The sequence below is a fragment of the Monodon monoceros genome, unplaced genomic scaffold, assembly GCF_005190385.1.
Source record: "Monodon monoceros isolate NGI ecotype Baffin Bay Population unplaced genomic scaffold, NGI_Narwhal_1 Super_Scaffold_20, whole genome shotgun sequence".
Lineage (NCBI taxonomy): Eukaryota > Metazoa > Chordata > Mammalia > Artiodactyla > Monodontidae > Monodon > Monodon monoceros.
In genome coordinates, this window is record NW_021703777.1 from 29,723,386 (window position 1) to 29,738,700 (window position 15,315).

The 15,315-nt window shown below is 33.7% G+C and overlaps 1 protein-coding gene across 6 annotated transcripts in view; it reads right to left on the bottom strand.

The window, feature by feature from the left end:
• LRBA (LPS responsive beige-like anchor protein) overlaps positions 1-15,315 on the bottom strand; it is a 747,970-nt gene that overhangs the window by 544,000 nt on the left and 188,655 nt on the right. For all 6 annotated transcript variants that reach the window (XM_029235039.1, XM_029235041.1, XM_029235037.1 and 3 more), the window contains one exon: positions 7,735-7,865. In XM_029235039.1, coding sequence (XP_029090872.1) covers positions 7,735-7,865 — 131 coding nt within the window. The remainder of the gene's footprint in view (positions 1-7,734; positions 7,866-15,315) is intronic.

The following is a 15,315-nucleotide window of genomic DNA, read 5'->3' on the forward strand; positions in this document are numbered from 1 at the left end:
AGAGGTTATAGGGTTGAAATGTTTCGGGAAACAGTAAGGGTTCTGCCATTTACTAGCTGTGTGACCTTGGGCGAAGTTACTTAAGCTCTCTGTGCCTTATTTTCTTCATCTGTAAAATTAACAGCGATACCTACCTCACCGAATTATTTCAAGGATTAACGTAGTTAGAGCCTGTACCACAGTAAACACACAGTGAGTGACAGCTTCCCTTCCTACCCTGCTACTCTAGGATTGCCTTTAAAATATTGAAAGGAAGTTATGTTTCCCTTTAGTCTGTACTTCAGGCTGAAAAGACACCCAAATTTTCAACAATTATTCATATGACATTAAACATAGGTAACTTAAATGAAATGAAGCTTATAAAGTGCCTTTTTAAAAATTCGCCATAAAAACTTAAGAAGGAAACCAAAGGTAAATTCTTTTGAGAAGTCTAGAAACCAATCCCAGATTTAACTTCTGTAAAAAGTGGATTTCTAACAGCTTTATTTATCAGATTGGTATAAAATAACCCATGGCCATAAACATTTGGTAAACCTAGCCACTGTCCTCTACAGCCTGTCACTGCCTCACACCACTCCCACAATTTTCTAAGGCTCACTTCAATTTTATCTGGGCGCTTTGATTCAACTGCCTCTTTTAACTAAGGCAAAGTTAATTCTGGATATAGATAAAGCCAGGATCTAATCAGAGGTTTTGTAGATTTAACTGATTAAGAAACAGCAAAGATCTGGGACAACTTGACCTTCCCTGAAACATGCTTAGTCTTTAGGCAGAATTTGATCAATAATCAGCAGCTATGATTACAGTTCTCAGCCAAACAGAAGGATCTGGAAATCTGGACTATTTTACCCCCCACAGGCTTGGTTCCTTTGGAGAGAGGGCATTGCAACAATCTTCCACAATTAACTTCTGCGTAATTACTGAGCCTGTCTCTTAGAGTGAGCATATTCCCACAAGATGAATTTATCCACAGTGAATCTCTCTTTTCCTCAACACATTTTCTTCCCCTTCCACTGATAATTAGAGTTGACTCTTCTTTTTACTGGGATTATAGTTTCTTGCTGACCTTCCACCCATCCTTACCATCCTGCTCAATCAAGAGTTAATTATACATAAAAACTCTAACAAACTGAATGGAATCTATCCTAATGCATAGGATTAATTTTAAAATGAAGTTAAAGTAGGTACACATTTTTTCGTGCTGACAACTTTTTAAAGTATTATCAATTCCCATTTCACCATTAAAAGATTTCCATTTTTGCATTTCTCACAACAAAATTTCAAACTAGAGGGCAAGACAAGGTGAAACTGAAAATTTTTTTCACTCTTCAGTATGTGGTATTTCTGACAATCAGGACCAATCCTCCTATTCCTACACAACACTCAATGAAGTACTTCAGAGACCAAATAGTGTTATTACACTCAGTTAATGACACCTGCAATTTTCTAAATTCTTGACAGCAATAAGATCATTGAACCACGGTTGGCTACTGACTTCTATTACCAGTAATTAATGAATTATTTCTGAGCTTTATTTTTCTAGTGGTAGTTTTTTAAAGACCATATTTATTTACAGTATATGAGATATTTTCTCTAAAAGGCCTAATTGGGATTCCCCTGGTAGCGCAGTGGTTGAGAGTCTGCCTGCCGATGCAGGAGACACGGGTTTGGCCCCAGTCCGGGAGGATCCCACATGCCGCGGAGCAGCGGGGCCCATGAGCCATGGCTGCTGAGCCTGCGCATCTGGAGCCTGTGCTCCGCAACGGGAGAGGCCACAACAGTGAGAGGCCCGCGTACCACAAAAAATAAAAATAAAAAAAAAATAAAAGGCCTAATTGGTATTTTTTCTTGAGCTTTTCCGAAGTTGACGAAAAGGAACACATAAGGCCTCATCTACTTAAAAAGAGATAGAAGTAATAAATTGCAAGAAAATGTTTGTATGAGGCTTCAGACAGTAGTTTAAAACAACATTAGCTTTTACTGCACAAATTGAGACTAATTTTAATGAGGTGAAATATATATATCAAAATTTGAAAAAGTCAAGGAGCATTGGTGGCTCTACATGAAACACTAACAAAAACGCTTTCTTGACACTACCCTAGAAATAATGCCAATTTTCAAACCTTAAAAAGACTATAGCAGAAAGGGATTTTTTATAAAGTGATCTTTTCAAATCATAAGAAAATACATTACCAACAAAGATAAGTGAATCAACTAGCAATTGTTTTAAGGAAAAAAAAAAATCACGAAAATAATAAACTAAATATATCAGTAATTTCACACCAGGTTGACCTTCATTCCTACCAGACAGAAAAATGTTACCTTCCAAATACATTCAGCATTTTTTCAACTCAGATTAAAAAATCATAAAGTTATGACAAATTTGTTTTTAATCTATTTAACAATAAAAATATTTTCAACAAGTGATCAAACATGTAAATTCAGAAGCTACTTCCAACATATGGAATGGTACTGACTTATCTTTTCCTTATCCTTGCACTGATAAACTGGCTCCTTCAAACTGACAGTCTTCCAGACATTCAAAAGAACAAAAGGGAAAATGTAAATAGATCATCTGTCTAGCATCTATCCAGGGAATAGCCGATTGTTAATTCAAGGTCCCTAAGGGTCTACATAAATAATGTCCTTTGCAAAAAAGTACTATTAATACAAATGCCAATATTTAATCCCTAAACACAGTTATTTTTTTAATTGCCCTCTCTCTCCTTTTCTCCCTCTTTCCCTCCCCACCCATTCCAGACCAATTCAGGGAGGGATAGTCTATATGCCCAGCTAAAATTCTTCATTAAATAAAAGAAACTTTTATTGGATAAGTAAAGATAAGCCTCTTGGGTCAAAGATTATATAAAGCAAAGAATCAAAATTTTCCTTCAACATTAAAAATAAACATACTAATTTATAATATGCATGGCTCTGATACACAGTAGAGCCTAATACTCTGGTAAGTAGTGTAACTGTTAAATTTTGCAAATTAGCAAACACTCAGCACATAAATTATTTAAGAACAGTCTATTTAGTTCCTTCACTGGGTTAGCTTCAATTTTGTTTTAATCGTTTACGCTTTGCAAATCAAACATATTTGAAAACACCACTGGACATTTGAAAAAAGTGTAACTGCATCTTAACACATATTGTAGTCTGGACAATTAAACCTTTACTAATGAGTAACTAAAATTTACAGATTTTGATATATTTACTAAAAACTCTATTTTCTCTTTTAGTGTCCTTTATAAATAAATATGCATACACAAAGGGCAAACCTTGTTTCTTCTGATGAATCTTTTACCACTTCTTACGAAAGGTTTGCCATTATTATTATATTACACTTTTTTGCTAATAAAATGCTACAAAAGCTAAGAAATATTATTCAAACTAAAATCTGAAATTTGTATGAGTCAAAACTTGAATACCGATCATAGTTTTAATAATGTACACTGTTTTAAAATGTATTTCCAGGGCTTCCCTGGTGGCACCGTGGTTAAGAATCCGCCTGCCAGTGCAGGGGACAAAGAGTTCGAGCCCGGCCCGGGATGATCTCACATGTCGCGGAGCAACTAATCCCGTGCACCACAACTACTGAGCCTGCACGCACTCTAGAGCTCACGTGCCACAACTACTGAAGGCAGCGCGCCTAGAGCCCGTGCTCTACAACAAGAGAAGCCACTGCAATGAGAAGCCCGCGCACCTCAACAAAGAGTAGCCCCGCTCGCCTCAACTAGAGAAAGCCCACGCACAGCAACAAAGACCCAACGCAGCCAAAAATAAAAATAAAAAATAAAATTTTAAAAATAAATAAATAAATAAAAATAAAATGTATTAAAAAATCCTTAATTTTTTCACAAAATTATAAAATTATTTGGGTGGTAATGTTTTGACAGAAAAATCTTTGACCTCACATAAGTTGACAAGTTCTCATTCTTTTTCTGGGATCCAGTCTTAGTTTGTCTTTAATTGTGCCACATGTAAAACACAGAAATCCCATTCTGATATCAAAATTTCCAAATAGTTTAAACTTTTTTGCTACAAAACTCATATTTTATGTTTTCTGTTCAACATGGTTTCTTCCAAGGAAGTTCCCATTTTTGCTAATGTACTATGTACTATCAAGTATATTTTTTTATTAACCAATAATCTATTACTAACTATGAGCAGTTCACTTTTTGTTGCTGACTCACTATAAAATTCAGAACTGAAGTCATCCCAAGACACAAAGGTTTATGGTCCACAGAGACAGATATTAACTGTACTTTCATATAAAGAAAATAATCCAAGATCAAACCAAGAATAATACCTAAGTTACCCAGATCTGCAAGAATAAACTGCCCAGCTCACCATGTAATCACAATAGCAATCAATTCATCCACAAATCATTTTTCCCAAATCTTGCTTGAACCAGAAGCAGCATAATAAGCTTTGATATACTGTATAGCCTATTTTTTTAATGGCAAATAACTTAAATCAAGAGATCTACCAAAAAGAAAACAAAAATCTATCAGCTAAAAATATTGATGGCAGAGAGATAACTATTTGTTTGGATTCCAAGTGAAAAGAGAACAGACTACAAGGGCAAGTATAGTAGGCAAAAGCACGAAAAATAGGGCTGTAGGAGAGTAAGAAATAGGATGACTGAAAACACTCAGTTGGGTTAGCTTTCTTATCAAGGCAGTAATGTTCATGGCAGCAATCAATGGAATGGAAGTAATAAACTAAAATCGAGACACCATATAAGTGACAACAAGAGCCTAGTGACAGAGGAAGAGGAAAGGAAAAGTCAGGTATGGAAATCAAAACAAGTGACAAAAATAAAGACCATCATCACAAGAACAACTCAGAATGACTTAAGTCATTTTTAAAAAGGAACGAATTTTTTTTTAAATAAAGGGAGCTAAATAAAGGAAATGAACTACAAATTCTACCCCAAAATGGAAAAAACTGGGAACTATTTGAGAAACACTACCACCACAAATTATACAAAATTTAAATAAGAGGGGGAAAAGGGTACATTATGGGCTGGATACAGGGTTTTGTGGGGTTTTACCAATAAATATGATAGTCTTCAAGATAGCAAATTATTTTATAATTCTGCATATGGTTCTTCAGGGTATTTTACATTATAATGAACTTACTGGAAAATATACAATGGCTTCAGAAAGAAATGTGTTATGCTGTTTTATATCAAATATTACTCACATATCAGCTTTCTTTCTGTTTCTTATCTCTTCTGAAGACTGCATGAAATTTTTTTTCTTTCCCTTGTACCAATTTTATTTACTTGTTTAACATTTTTCTGGCTTTATTGAAATAAGTCAAAGACTGCATGAATTTTGAAAAATATATTTAAAAGAAATCAGAGGATCCTATTTACCTTGCCCCATAAACTGAAATTAAAGGGTAATATAAGGGTAATATCAAAATAAGATGATAATATTTTACTCAGTGTACTGTGAACCTCTGAATTTACTACATATGCTCTGGGAAGTTATTAGGAATTCACTATTACTGAATTTAAAAGACAGCAGAAAGTTTCATAGATATTAGTAACATCTGACTTTTTCCCAACAGGGGCTTGTCTAGAAAAATCACAGTTCATTTTTTTTAAGGCCTTTGGATGGAGGTGGAAGAACAGAAATTTGCATAACCAGCCCAAAATAGATCCCCAAATTGCTTCTTCACCAAAGTAAAAAAAAAAAAAAAAAAAAAAAAAAAGTATCAGAGTATAATGATGAAGGAAATGAAGGAGAAAATAAAGAAGAGGAAATTTTGCTGGAGTTCTACACTTACTTTCCTTTATTGTTTCTCACTAAGACAATGAATGATGAAAAACAAAATGTAACAAATATACCACACTATTGCAAGATGTTAACAACAGAGAAATGCAGAGAGGGTGAGGTTGAGAGCATATATGGGAACTCTCTACTTTCCTTTCTATTTTTCTATAACCTAAAACTGACCTAAAATATAAGGTCTATTAATTTTAAAAAATGTTTTATTAAAAAAAGAAACAAGGCAGCACAAAACTGTCTATTACCACTGCAGCTTTTGGTTTCCTTGTGGATATTTTTCTTCAACAACTACTTTTTCCTAATTATAAAAATAATACAGGATTACTGATAAATTTTTGGAAAATATACTAAAATTAAAAATTTTGAAAATCAAAATTTCCATTAATTCATGGAAATAATCCAGTAACTTCAGAGTACATTTCTTTGCTTCTTCCATGTATGAAAAGTATATACATACTTCACATAGTTACGATTTCATAGCATGTAAAGTATTGCATGTAATTTTTTTTTTACTTAACCTACTGTGAGCATTTTCTATTATCACTTAACACTAAGAAATTTGTAAAGAATTAATCACATTTAAAACTTTGAAAAAACAGTTTTTGTTAGCACAAGTAAAATAACTACAATGAAAGGAAAAAGAAAAGCAGGAAAGACAAAAGAAATAAACAATCCTGGGACTTCCCTGGTGGTGCAGTGGTTAAGACTCCACGCTCCCAATGAAGGGGGCCCAAGTTCGATCCCTGGTCAGGGAACTAGATCCCACATGCATGCTGCAACTAAGAGTTCGCATGCCACAACTAAGGAGCCTGCTTGCCACAACTAAAGCCCGCAAGCAAATAAATTTAAATAAATAAATATTTTTTAAAAAAATACTAGTCTTTGTTTCTGGAACACATGATACATAGTACACAGAAAGGAAAAATTAAATGTCCCTGACAACTGGCTAGTAGAAACATCAAGTTATCAGCAAAACTCTCTGAGATATACCAGTTTACCAAATAAAGGTAGAACACTGGATAGGAGGCCTGAGATGTCGCAAAAGATGAAGGAAAAACATTATTTCTGATTTTAACATAATCCACCTAGTCATTCCTTAAAAATTCCTTTTATTTTTCATTAATCTCATCCTAGACTAACAAGAAAGGATGAATCCTTTGGGGGATTAATTTTTTTTTTTTTAGTTTTTTTTTTTTTTAATGAAATAGCACAACACTTAGAAATATACTACTTATATAAAATAATATTCCCTTTGTCCTAACTTGGTCTTTTTAATATCACATAGTCTTCAAGTTCACCTGCTATTATCACTGAGCTTCCAATCAACATCTAGGGATTTAGGATCTTGCACCCATACATGTGCACCAAAAGGCTTTTACATTTGGAAGGAATAGAGAGAGAGAGGCGGGGCAAAAATCAAATTGTAGTAAGAGTTATTGAACTACTATGACTAATGCTAGAATGATGATAGACTTGAGGGCAGCATTCCCTTTCCAAGCATCTAATTCAAAAACTATGCAAGAGAAAGCAAAGTACTGGATACCACATAAACATCTGGCAACTGATAACCAGATTAAAAGACCAAATGTCAGCAAAACTTTCTCATATTAACCACTATCTATACACATCTTCTCAAGTGAGAGGAAAGGAAAAAAGTATTTTAATAAATCTGTCATTCATTCAACCACCCAACCAGCAGCATCCAATTTGTCATACACTACTATATTTAAGTGGAGAAAGTATTAAAATCCTTGATTTAATTTATTTCATATTACTCAAATTTATTCAGAAAATCATCAAATAATCAACAACATAATACAAAAGCATAATCATTCAAAATATCCCTAACAAAACTTAACTTAATCAAAAATCCTAAGCTTTGCAATGGGATTAAGAACTTTTTTGTTGAAATCGCTGATAACAAACTCACCAGGTGATTCTCCCCCCACATCTGAGGCTTGGGCTGAGTCTACTGAAGAAACCACACTGACAGCATTGGTAGGTATACTTGTAAGTGTTGAAGGTAAGACTGCTGATTTTTTTGTTGCCACGATGACACTTCTGTAATAAAGAAAGTAAATAAATTTTAAAATACAGAAAATCACTCAAGTTAATTACATGAATTTCAAAACAGAAAATAGGAAACCAACTTCTTTTTCCTAACTTTTTCTTATCTCTATTTTGATGTACAACTTAGAATATACTCTCAATAAGAAATCTCTTCGGTGGTGTTCACAGTTATTTATACTTCATTTTTTTAGAATCGAGACAATGTTCTACAGAAATATAATAATCAGTTTTAACATTTCAATTTATATTTATAATATTCTTTAAATTTAGGATCATCTTTAATTATCCACCTTAAAATATAACCAAAGGTATATAGGAAAATAGGAATTTGGCATTCAAGTGGAAAATTAATTAACTTTTTCTTAACCTCAGAAGTGAAGCAGAAAACTCAACACGTTTCTGTAAGGATTTTAAAGCACCACTAAGTTGAAATGATAAAACCTTAGAAATCTTATAAGGTAAGAAAATGCAGGTATGAACAATTTTTTAACATGTATACAACCAAAGTTTTACTTTTTAACTCTCGTAGACTGTCTTATATTACATAGAAAAAACAATGCATAGGCATAAAAAACCTAGATGTAAAAATATCAAATAATCAAATTTGTTCATCTTGGGTATTACTCAAACACAGGTATTTACGATATACCAATTTCATTTAAGTGTAATACTTTATACCAAAATAGTAACTAAAAGACCTTAATAGGCATAACTTAAAAGGCATTTTTAATTGAAGTTAGCTCCATAAACATGCAAAACCCCAGTTAATGAGATAAAGAGGACAGCTAATATATAATGCACTCCCACAGCAGTGCTGACTTTTAATTACCTGGTATTAACCATAAGCCTAAAGTCTTCAACATTCAATTTATTTAATCACATCTTTTGTTGACAATATTGTAACTGCAAGCTTCAAGTACTCCCTTAACAGCTTTAAAGTATTCAGTTCCTAAATAAAGTTACTTAGATACTTGATCCAGATATAGGTATTCCACAGTGAAAATTATATAATTCCAGCACTTTAAAAATACATTTTGTTTTTACTGTTACATCAAAAAGAGATAATACAAAGTGAAATAGGTTTCGTTTTACTTCAGTGCCTATCATGTGACAGCAAACACTGTTGCCAATTAAATCAAGTTCTCTTGTGCTAGGCATGGCTTATTCAATGTACTTGGGGGTAGCTAGTGTCACATCATTATAAGGGTGACTGCCAATGTTAACTATACACTAAAAAATAGAAGCAACAGCCACCTGAGCCCCCAATCCGAAATGGTGTGGCTTAAATCATGGTAGCTTATATCGGATGAAGATTATTGACTTTAGGGGGAGCAGATGACCCCCTCTGTGCGCACGTGCGTGTGTGGGGGTGTGTGTGTGTGTGTACACGTGTGCTGGTAGCACATTCAGAAAACAATAAAAAATGTAATTTGTATATTACCTACCATGGGGCAAATATTTACAAGCCTATTGTTTAAGAAAATCTCTAGCTACCTATTTCCTAGTAACCTAGTTTGGGGGGATGGGGGCAGCGGGGGGGGGGGGGGGTGGAATATGGAGAATTTACTTTGACGTTTGCTCACAAAAGAAAGAACTAGCAAGATTTAGTTTACTCATACAATAGGCAAGTACTGATAGGAGCAATAGAAATTAACGTTTAGAAAAGTGAAATTGCTTTTCCTATATTTGAAACTTAAGCCATAAACCTACCCTATGTACCAGCAATTCCACTCTTAGAAATTTCCTCCAGATAACTGAAGTCCACAAAACATAGGTACAATAACATTCAGATAGCTTTACTGATAAGAGCCAAAAACTGGAAATAGCCCAGAATCCTTTAAGCAGAAAAATGAATAAAAATATGGTGGTGTGTTTTTACAATGGAATAATATCCAGCAATAAAAACATACAAACTACTGATTAACATACGAATCTCAAAAGCATTATGTTGAGTGAAGGAAGCCGTATACAGAGGAACATAAATTTTGTATTTCCTTTCACATGAAGTTCTAGAAAAGACAAAACTAATCTATTGTTTAAAAAATAAATAAAAATAAATTTAAAAAATAGAACAATAATTGCCTGTGGGGGGTGGAGACAGGCATTGGCTGAGAAGGAGCATGAAGGAACTTTCAAGACTGATGATATCTTGATTGGAAATTTAGGTTACACAGGTGTTTAATTTGTCAAAACTCATCAAATGGCATACTTAGAAATTTGTGCCTGTTGTTGTATGTACATTTCACCTTAAAAACAGTATTGATGTCTGGTTAGAGATCTGCGCCTGAAATGTTTGAGCGAAGTGATCTGATGTATGCGACTTACTCTGAAATGCATCAGAAAAATAAGAATGACTGATGAATAGAGAGATGGCTATATGGAGAACTCTATGATGAAGCAAACAGTTAAAGGCTAATTGCAGAATCTCAGTGGTGGGTCTCCGCGTGTTCAGTGTACAATTCTTGCAAATTCTCTGTATGTTTGAACATTTCATAATAAAATGTTGGAAAGCTGGTAACAAAAAAAAAATGTTTACCACAGATGTCCCATAATATGCACAATTGCTATGTGTCCAAGATGGTATAGTTAATAAAAGATAACAAAAGAACTTGACCTCATTTCTATTCCTTTAAACAACTGTCATTAATAATGTTTTGTTTTGTTTTGTTTTGTTTTTTTGCGGTACGCGGGCCTCTCACCGTTGTGGCCTCTCCCGCTGCGGAGCACAGGCTCCAGACGCGCAGGCTCAGCGGCCATGGCTCACGGGCCCAGCCGCTCCGCGGCATGTGGGATCTTCCCGTACCGGGGCACGAACCTGTGTCCCCTGCATCGGCAGGAGGACTCTCAACCACTGCGCCACCAGGGAAGCCCTTAATAATGTTTTCAACCATGAATAATAGCTATACTTTATTTCAGTTCAGTAAATATTTATTGTCCAGTATCTTTCACATATTCTCATTCCTGACACATCTGAAGTGTGGCTTCCTATATGAATTTACATTTAACTAGCACTCCTTACACACTACTGCAATATGCTGTTATGGGTCTTGAACTGAGCATGTACATGCTTTCACAACTCCAGTCCTCTGTATGTGCTATTTCTCTACCAAGATGCCTTCCTCTTAGTCCTGCTTGCCAGCAAACTTCCTTCTCACCTTTCAAAACCTTGCTCAAAGGTAAGCCTCCCCAGATTGCCAAGTCAGAGTCCACTATTCTTTGTGCTTCTACATGATCCTATTATATAAACTTAAGAAATTATTAATGAATGCTACGATTAAGTGCTGACAATATGCCAAGAATTATTACTCAATTCACAAAACAATCCTAACATACAAATTACCTCCATTTAAGAAAATTTAAAAAGTAAACCTCAGAAAGGTAAAGTAACTTGCCAAGGTAAATGGCAGAACTGTCCCACAATTCTGGGTTTATCTAAACAAGAGCCTCTAATTTGAACTGTTTCCTCATACTGACCTTTACGTTTTATTGAGATATAATTCACATTCCATACAATTTATTCATGTACAGTATACAATTAAATGGTTTTTAGAATGTTCATAGAATTGTGCAACCATCACCACAATCATATTAACATTTAAAGGTAATTCTATATTATAATCATCTATAAGCAATGGTAATAAAGATTTCCAAGATATTAAATTATATATGTACTACTACTACTAAAATACAAAAATATATCTGCTCAGAAATGGAAAAGTTGCATTCTTTAGCCCCGCTATGTACTTAATACATAATAGAAAAATAAAATTAATCTATGTCCAAATTCAATGACTGATTCAAATCATCACTGAAGAAGTAACATAATAATACTTTAGCTTTGTGCCACATAAAAACAAAGAAAATTCAGTAACAAAGATTCCCTTAAAAGGGCAGTAGGCAGATTTCAGGATATTTTCATTCCAACTGTTTTTACTATTGTTAAATTATAAAATTTCTGTGTACAAGACTAAAATCTTCAACACAGGGGGATCTTTAAGCTATCATATTTATCATGTATGAAAGTGTAAATCTAAACTAGTAAAGCATGTCTTAAAGTTTTAATAAAATGCCATTGTTCTCAGGCTACAGCTTAAGTTTCCATTTAAAAGACAAATTGAAATCCTTGTTAATTTTCAAGAAACAAATTACTGAAGTTTTAATACCAGCCATCAATTTTAACAAAAAGCACTTCAAAGTTTTTTGGCATAAAAAATTTGGAAGACAGGTAAGTCTTTTAGTTACATAAGCTATTTTTCCAAACTTTCAATTAAAAACCAAATATTAAAATATAAAATTTCACATATTATTGCTTTTTTCTTTATACTCACCAACTTTAATGAATAATTAGTATTTGTGAGCACTATGCTAAGGACGTATGTGAATTATGTTATTTATATTTATAACAACCTATGAGGGAATTATTTATATTTATAACAACCCATGAGGTAAGTACTACATATTATTATCCCCATTTTACAGATGAGAAAGAAGTAATTTTCCTAAGTCTCCAGAGATAGAGAGTGTAAACACTTGACTTTTTTTTTTCTTACCTGAACTAGGGATACTTTTTTAAAGATTTCTTTTTATTGAGTAACGACAGAAAGCAACAATGTCTTACAGATCACTAAGGTTCAGAAGTTCCATTTCAGAATTATATCAGTTTGAATTATCACAAACTTTCACATAAATGCTATTTTCTTTAACATGCAAATAGTTCACGAAAGGAGAAAAAAAGCATTTTAAGCCTAGTACTTTAGTCCCTAAGGATCTAGCTGAAAAGCCAGACAAGCCCTTGAACTTTATCAAGATAAATCCCTGGCATCCGCTAATCACCAGAGAGGATCTTCAAATTAGATAAGAGCAAGAATTTTGGCATGGGAATGAACACAAACACCTTGCCATCCACAGAGGCCCACAACCTGGCAGCCTTTCAGCAAGGTTCCACTCATGTAGCTGTTACTCTAAACGTTCCAGCTATTGCTTGGAAGTTGATAATTCTTAAGATATGAGGAGAGTTGTGATTTCTGACACAGCATTCCAGAGATAAATACATGATCAGAAGGACGCTTTGAAATTCTCAAAGATATTCCTCTGGTCTAAAGCTGCATGAAAATAGTTTTTCAAAAGGTGTCTCTTGCTAAGAAAAAGAGGGGGTAAAAACAGAGCAGTTTGCTTGCCATCAGATAGTATGTTAAATGCATACCAGACATGTAAGTTCCAAATAACCTCCTGAAAAATGCTATCACCAAAATTCCGCTGTTTCCTGTTTCAATAAACCCCTTTAAAATGTACTCCCTGTGCACAGTTTCCTAAATAAGTTTGTAACCTACTCACTGAAGGTATCACTAAGGCATAGACAATTTCTATGCTATTTAAAAAGAAATAAATCCGCAAGTACAAGAAATTCGGGGAATTTGTAAGGAAACAACTTTGAGTATATTAGTAAGATTTATTAAGTGTAAAACTCTACCCTTAAGTTATTCTCACTATTCAATCTAAGATTAATACAAATTTAAGCAAATTCATAAAAATTGTGAATATTAGAAAAAACCTAATCATTTACACCTCTTCTCACCCTCAAAATATAGCCATTGCAGTTTGTTATAAATTTTTTGAAGCATATGGGAACATATATATCTATTTTTTCAAAAGATCATAAATTCCAAACTAAACTGTACTCTGCTTTTCCCATTTAATAATATATCTTGAATGTCATTTTACATCAATACATCAGCTGTGCTTTTCTCTCATCAGCGGCTGCATAGTATTTATTATATTCACAGGAAACAACACATGTAACCAATTCTTAATAAATTGGCAACTACGTTTGCATAGCACAGCCAAATGACAGGATTTAGAGTCCACTGGCCACGGTTTAAATTTTAGCTCCACCATTTATTAGCGCAAAAGCTTAAGGCATTTATTTACTTTCCCAGTGCCTCAGGTTTCATCATCTGTAAAGTAAGAATAAAAACAGTACCTATCTATCCACCTACCTACCTATCTATCTAAAAAATGCACTTTAATACACCTTCACAGGGTAAAAGCTCAATAGGTATTAGCTTAACTATGAAATTCCTCTTGCAGAAAGAAAACATTTTATACTTGCATGTATCTTCTGTATAAGCTTATATAATTAGGTTTACATATTTTAAATTTTAATTAACTACCAATTTTCCCTCAGATAAATTGTACCAATATGCCCTCTCAACAATATAAAAGTGTTTCTTCATACCCTCATTAAGACTAGGTATCATCTTTTAAACTTCTGGATTTCTTCATGTTAAGTGTTATAGATTAATATATCTTCAATATCATTTCACACCAGTATATATTGTTCTGCTTTTTTTCTCTTTAATAGCTGTATAGTATTGCACAGTGTTAAGGATAAGGAAATTGAGGCTCAGGAGGATGAGGTAATTTGTCCAAATTCATTAATAAGTAACAGAGCCAGAACTCAAACAGTTTCATCTCATTTCTAGAGTCAATATTCTAACTCCTATATTATAAAGCCTAATAAAAAAGAAAAAGACATCTGAATCTAGCAGCCACTATATCTATAATGTCACATTAGACATATACCAATATGCTATTTACCTGGAATTTAGACTCTGTCAATCTCATCATTCCACGACATTGACCTAATCTTTAAACAGAGGTAGAGGGAGTAAGATGATAGAGGATGATGGCAAAAAGATTTTCCATTAAAATTATATATTCCCTGTGTTCTTTCAGAGCATATTAATTATATAAATAATTTTAACCAGCTTGGATATCTAATGTGCCAGCAAGTCTGAAGTAGAAAACTAGGAGATGAGATGAAACACAGAGAACAGGAGACACAAAGAAATAAATAACCAGACAGAGGGAAATTATGATGAGGATATATCAAAAGAAAACAGAAGCCAACTGGAAGGAAATCCCACTGGCCAAATCAGAGACAATCTGAGCATCAATATAAACAATAACAATAATATTATAATTCATCCTATAAAGTATGAAACCGTAAGGTCATATGATGAATGTACTGAATTCATCTGATGAGGAGGGTAACAGTTTCTAAACCCCTCTTCCCAGGGAGTACCTTAACAGTGGAGAAACCCAGAAAATACCATTTCTATAAATGATCAGAATGAGTATCACCAGTAATGAGATAAAACCATGTGCCACTTGTTAGAATACAACAGGAAGAAATAGCATCACTTCTGTGATATTACTTCCAAAGATGCTTTAGCTTGAATCTAATCCCCAGGACACTAATTAGACAAATCTAAACTGAGGGACATTATACAAAACAGCTGGGCTCTCATCTTCTGAAGTGTCGAGGTCATTAAATTTAAGGAAAGACTAAAGAACTGTTCTTCCAGATTGAAGGAGGATAAAGAGACACAACAAAATACAACACAAAAGTCTGAATTCGATCCTTTTACTATAAAGAGCA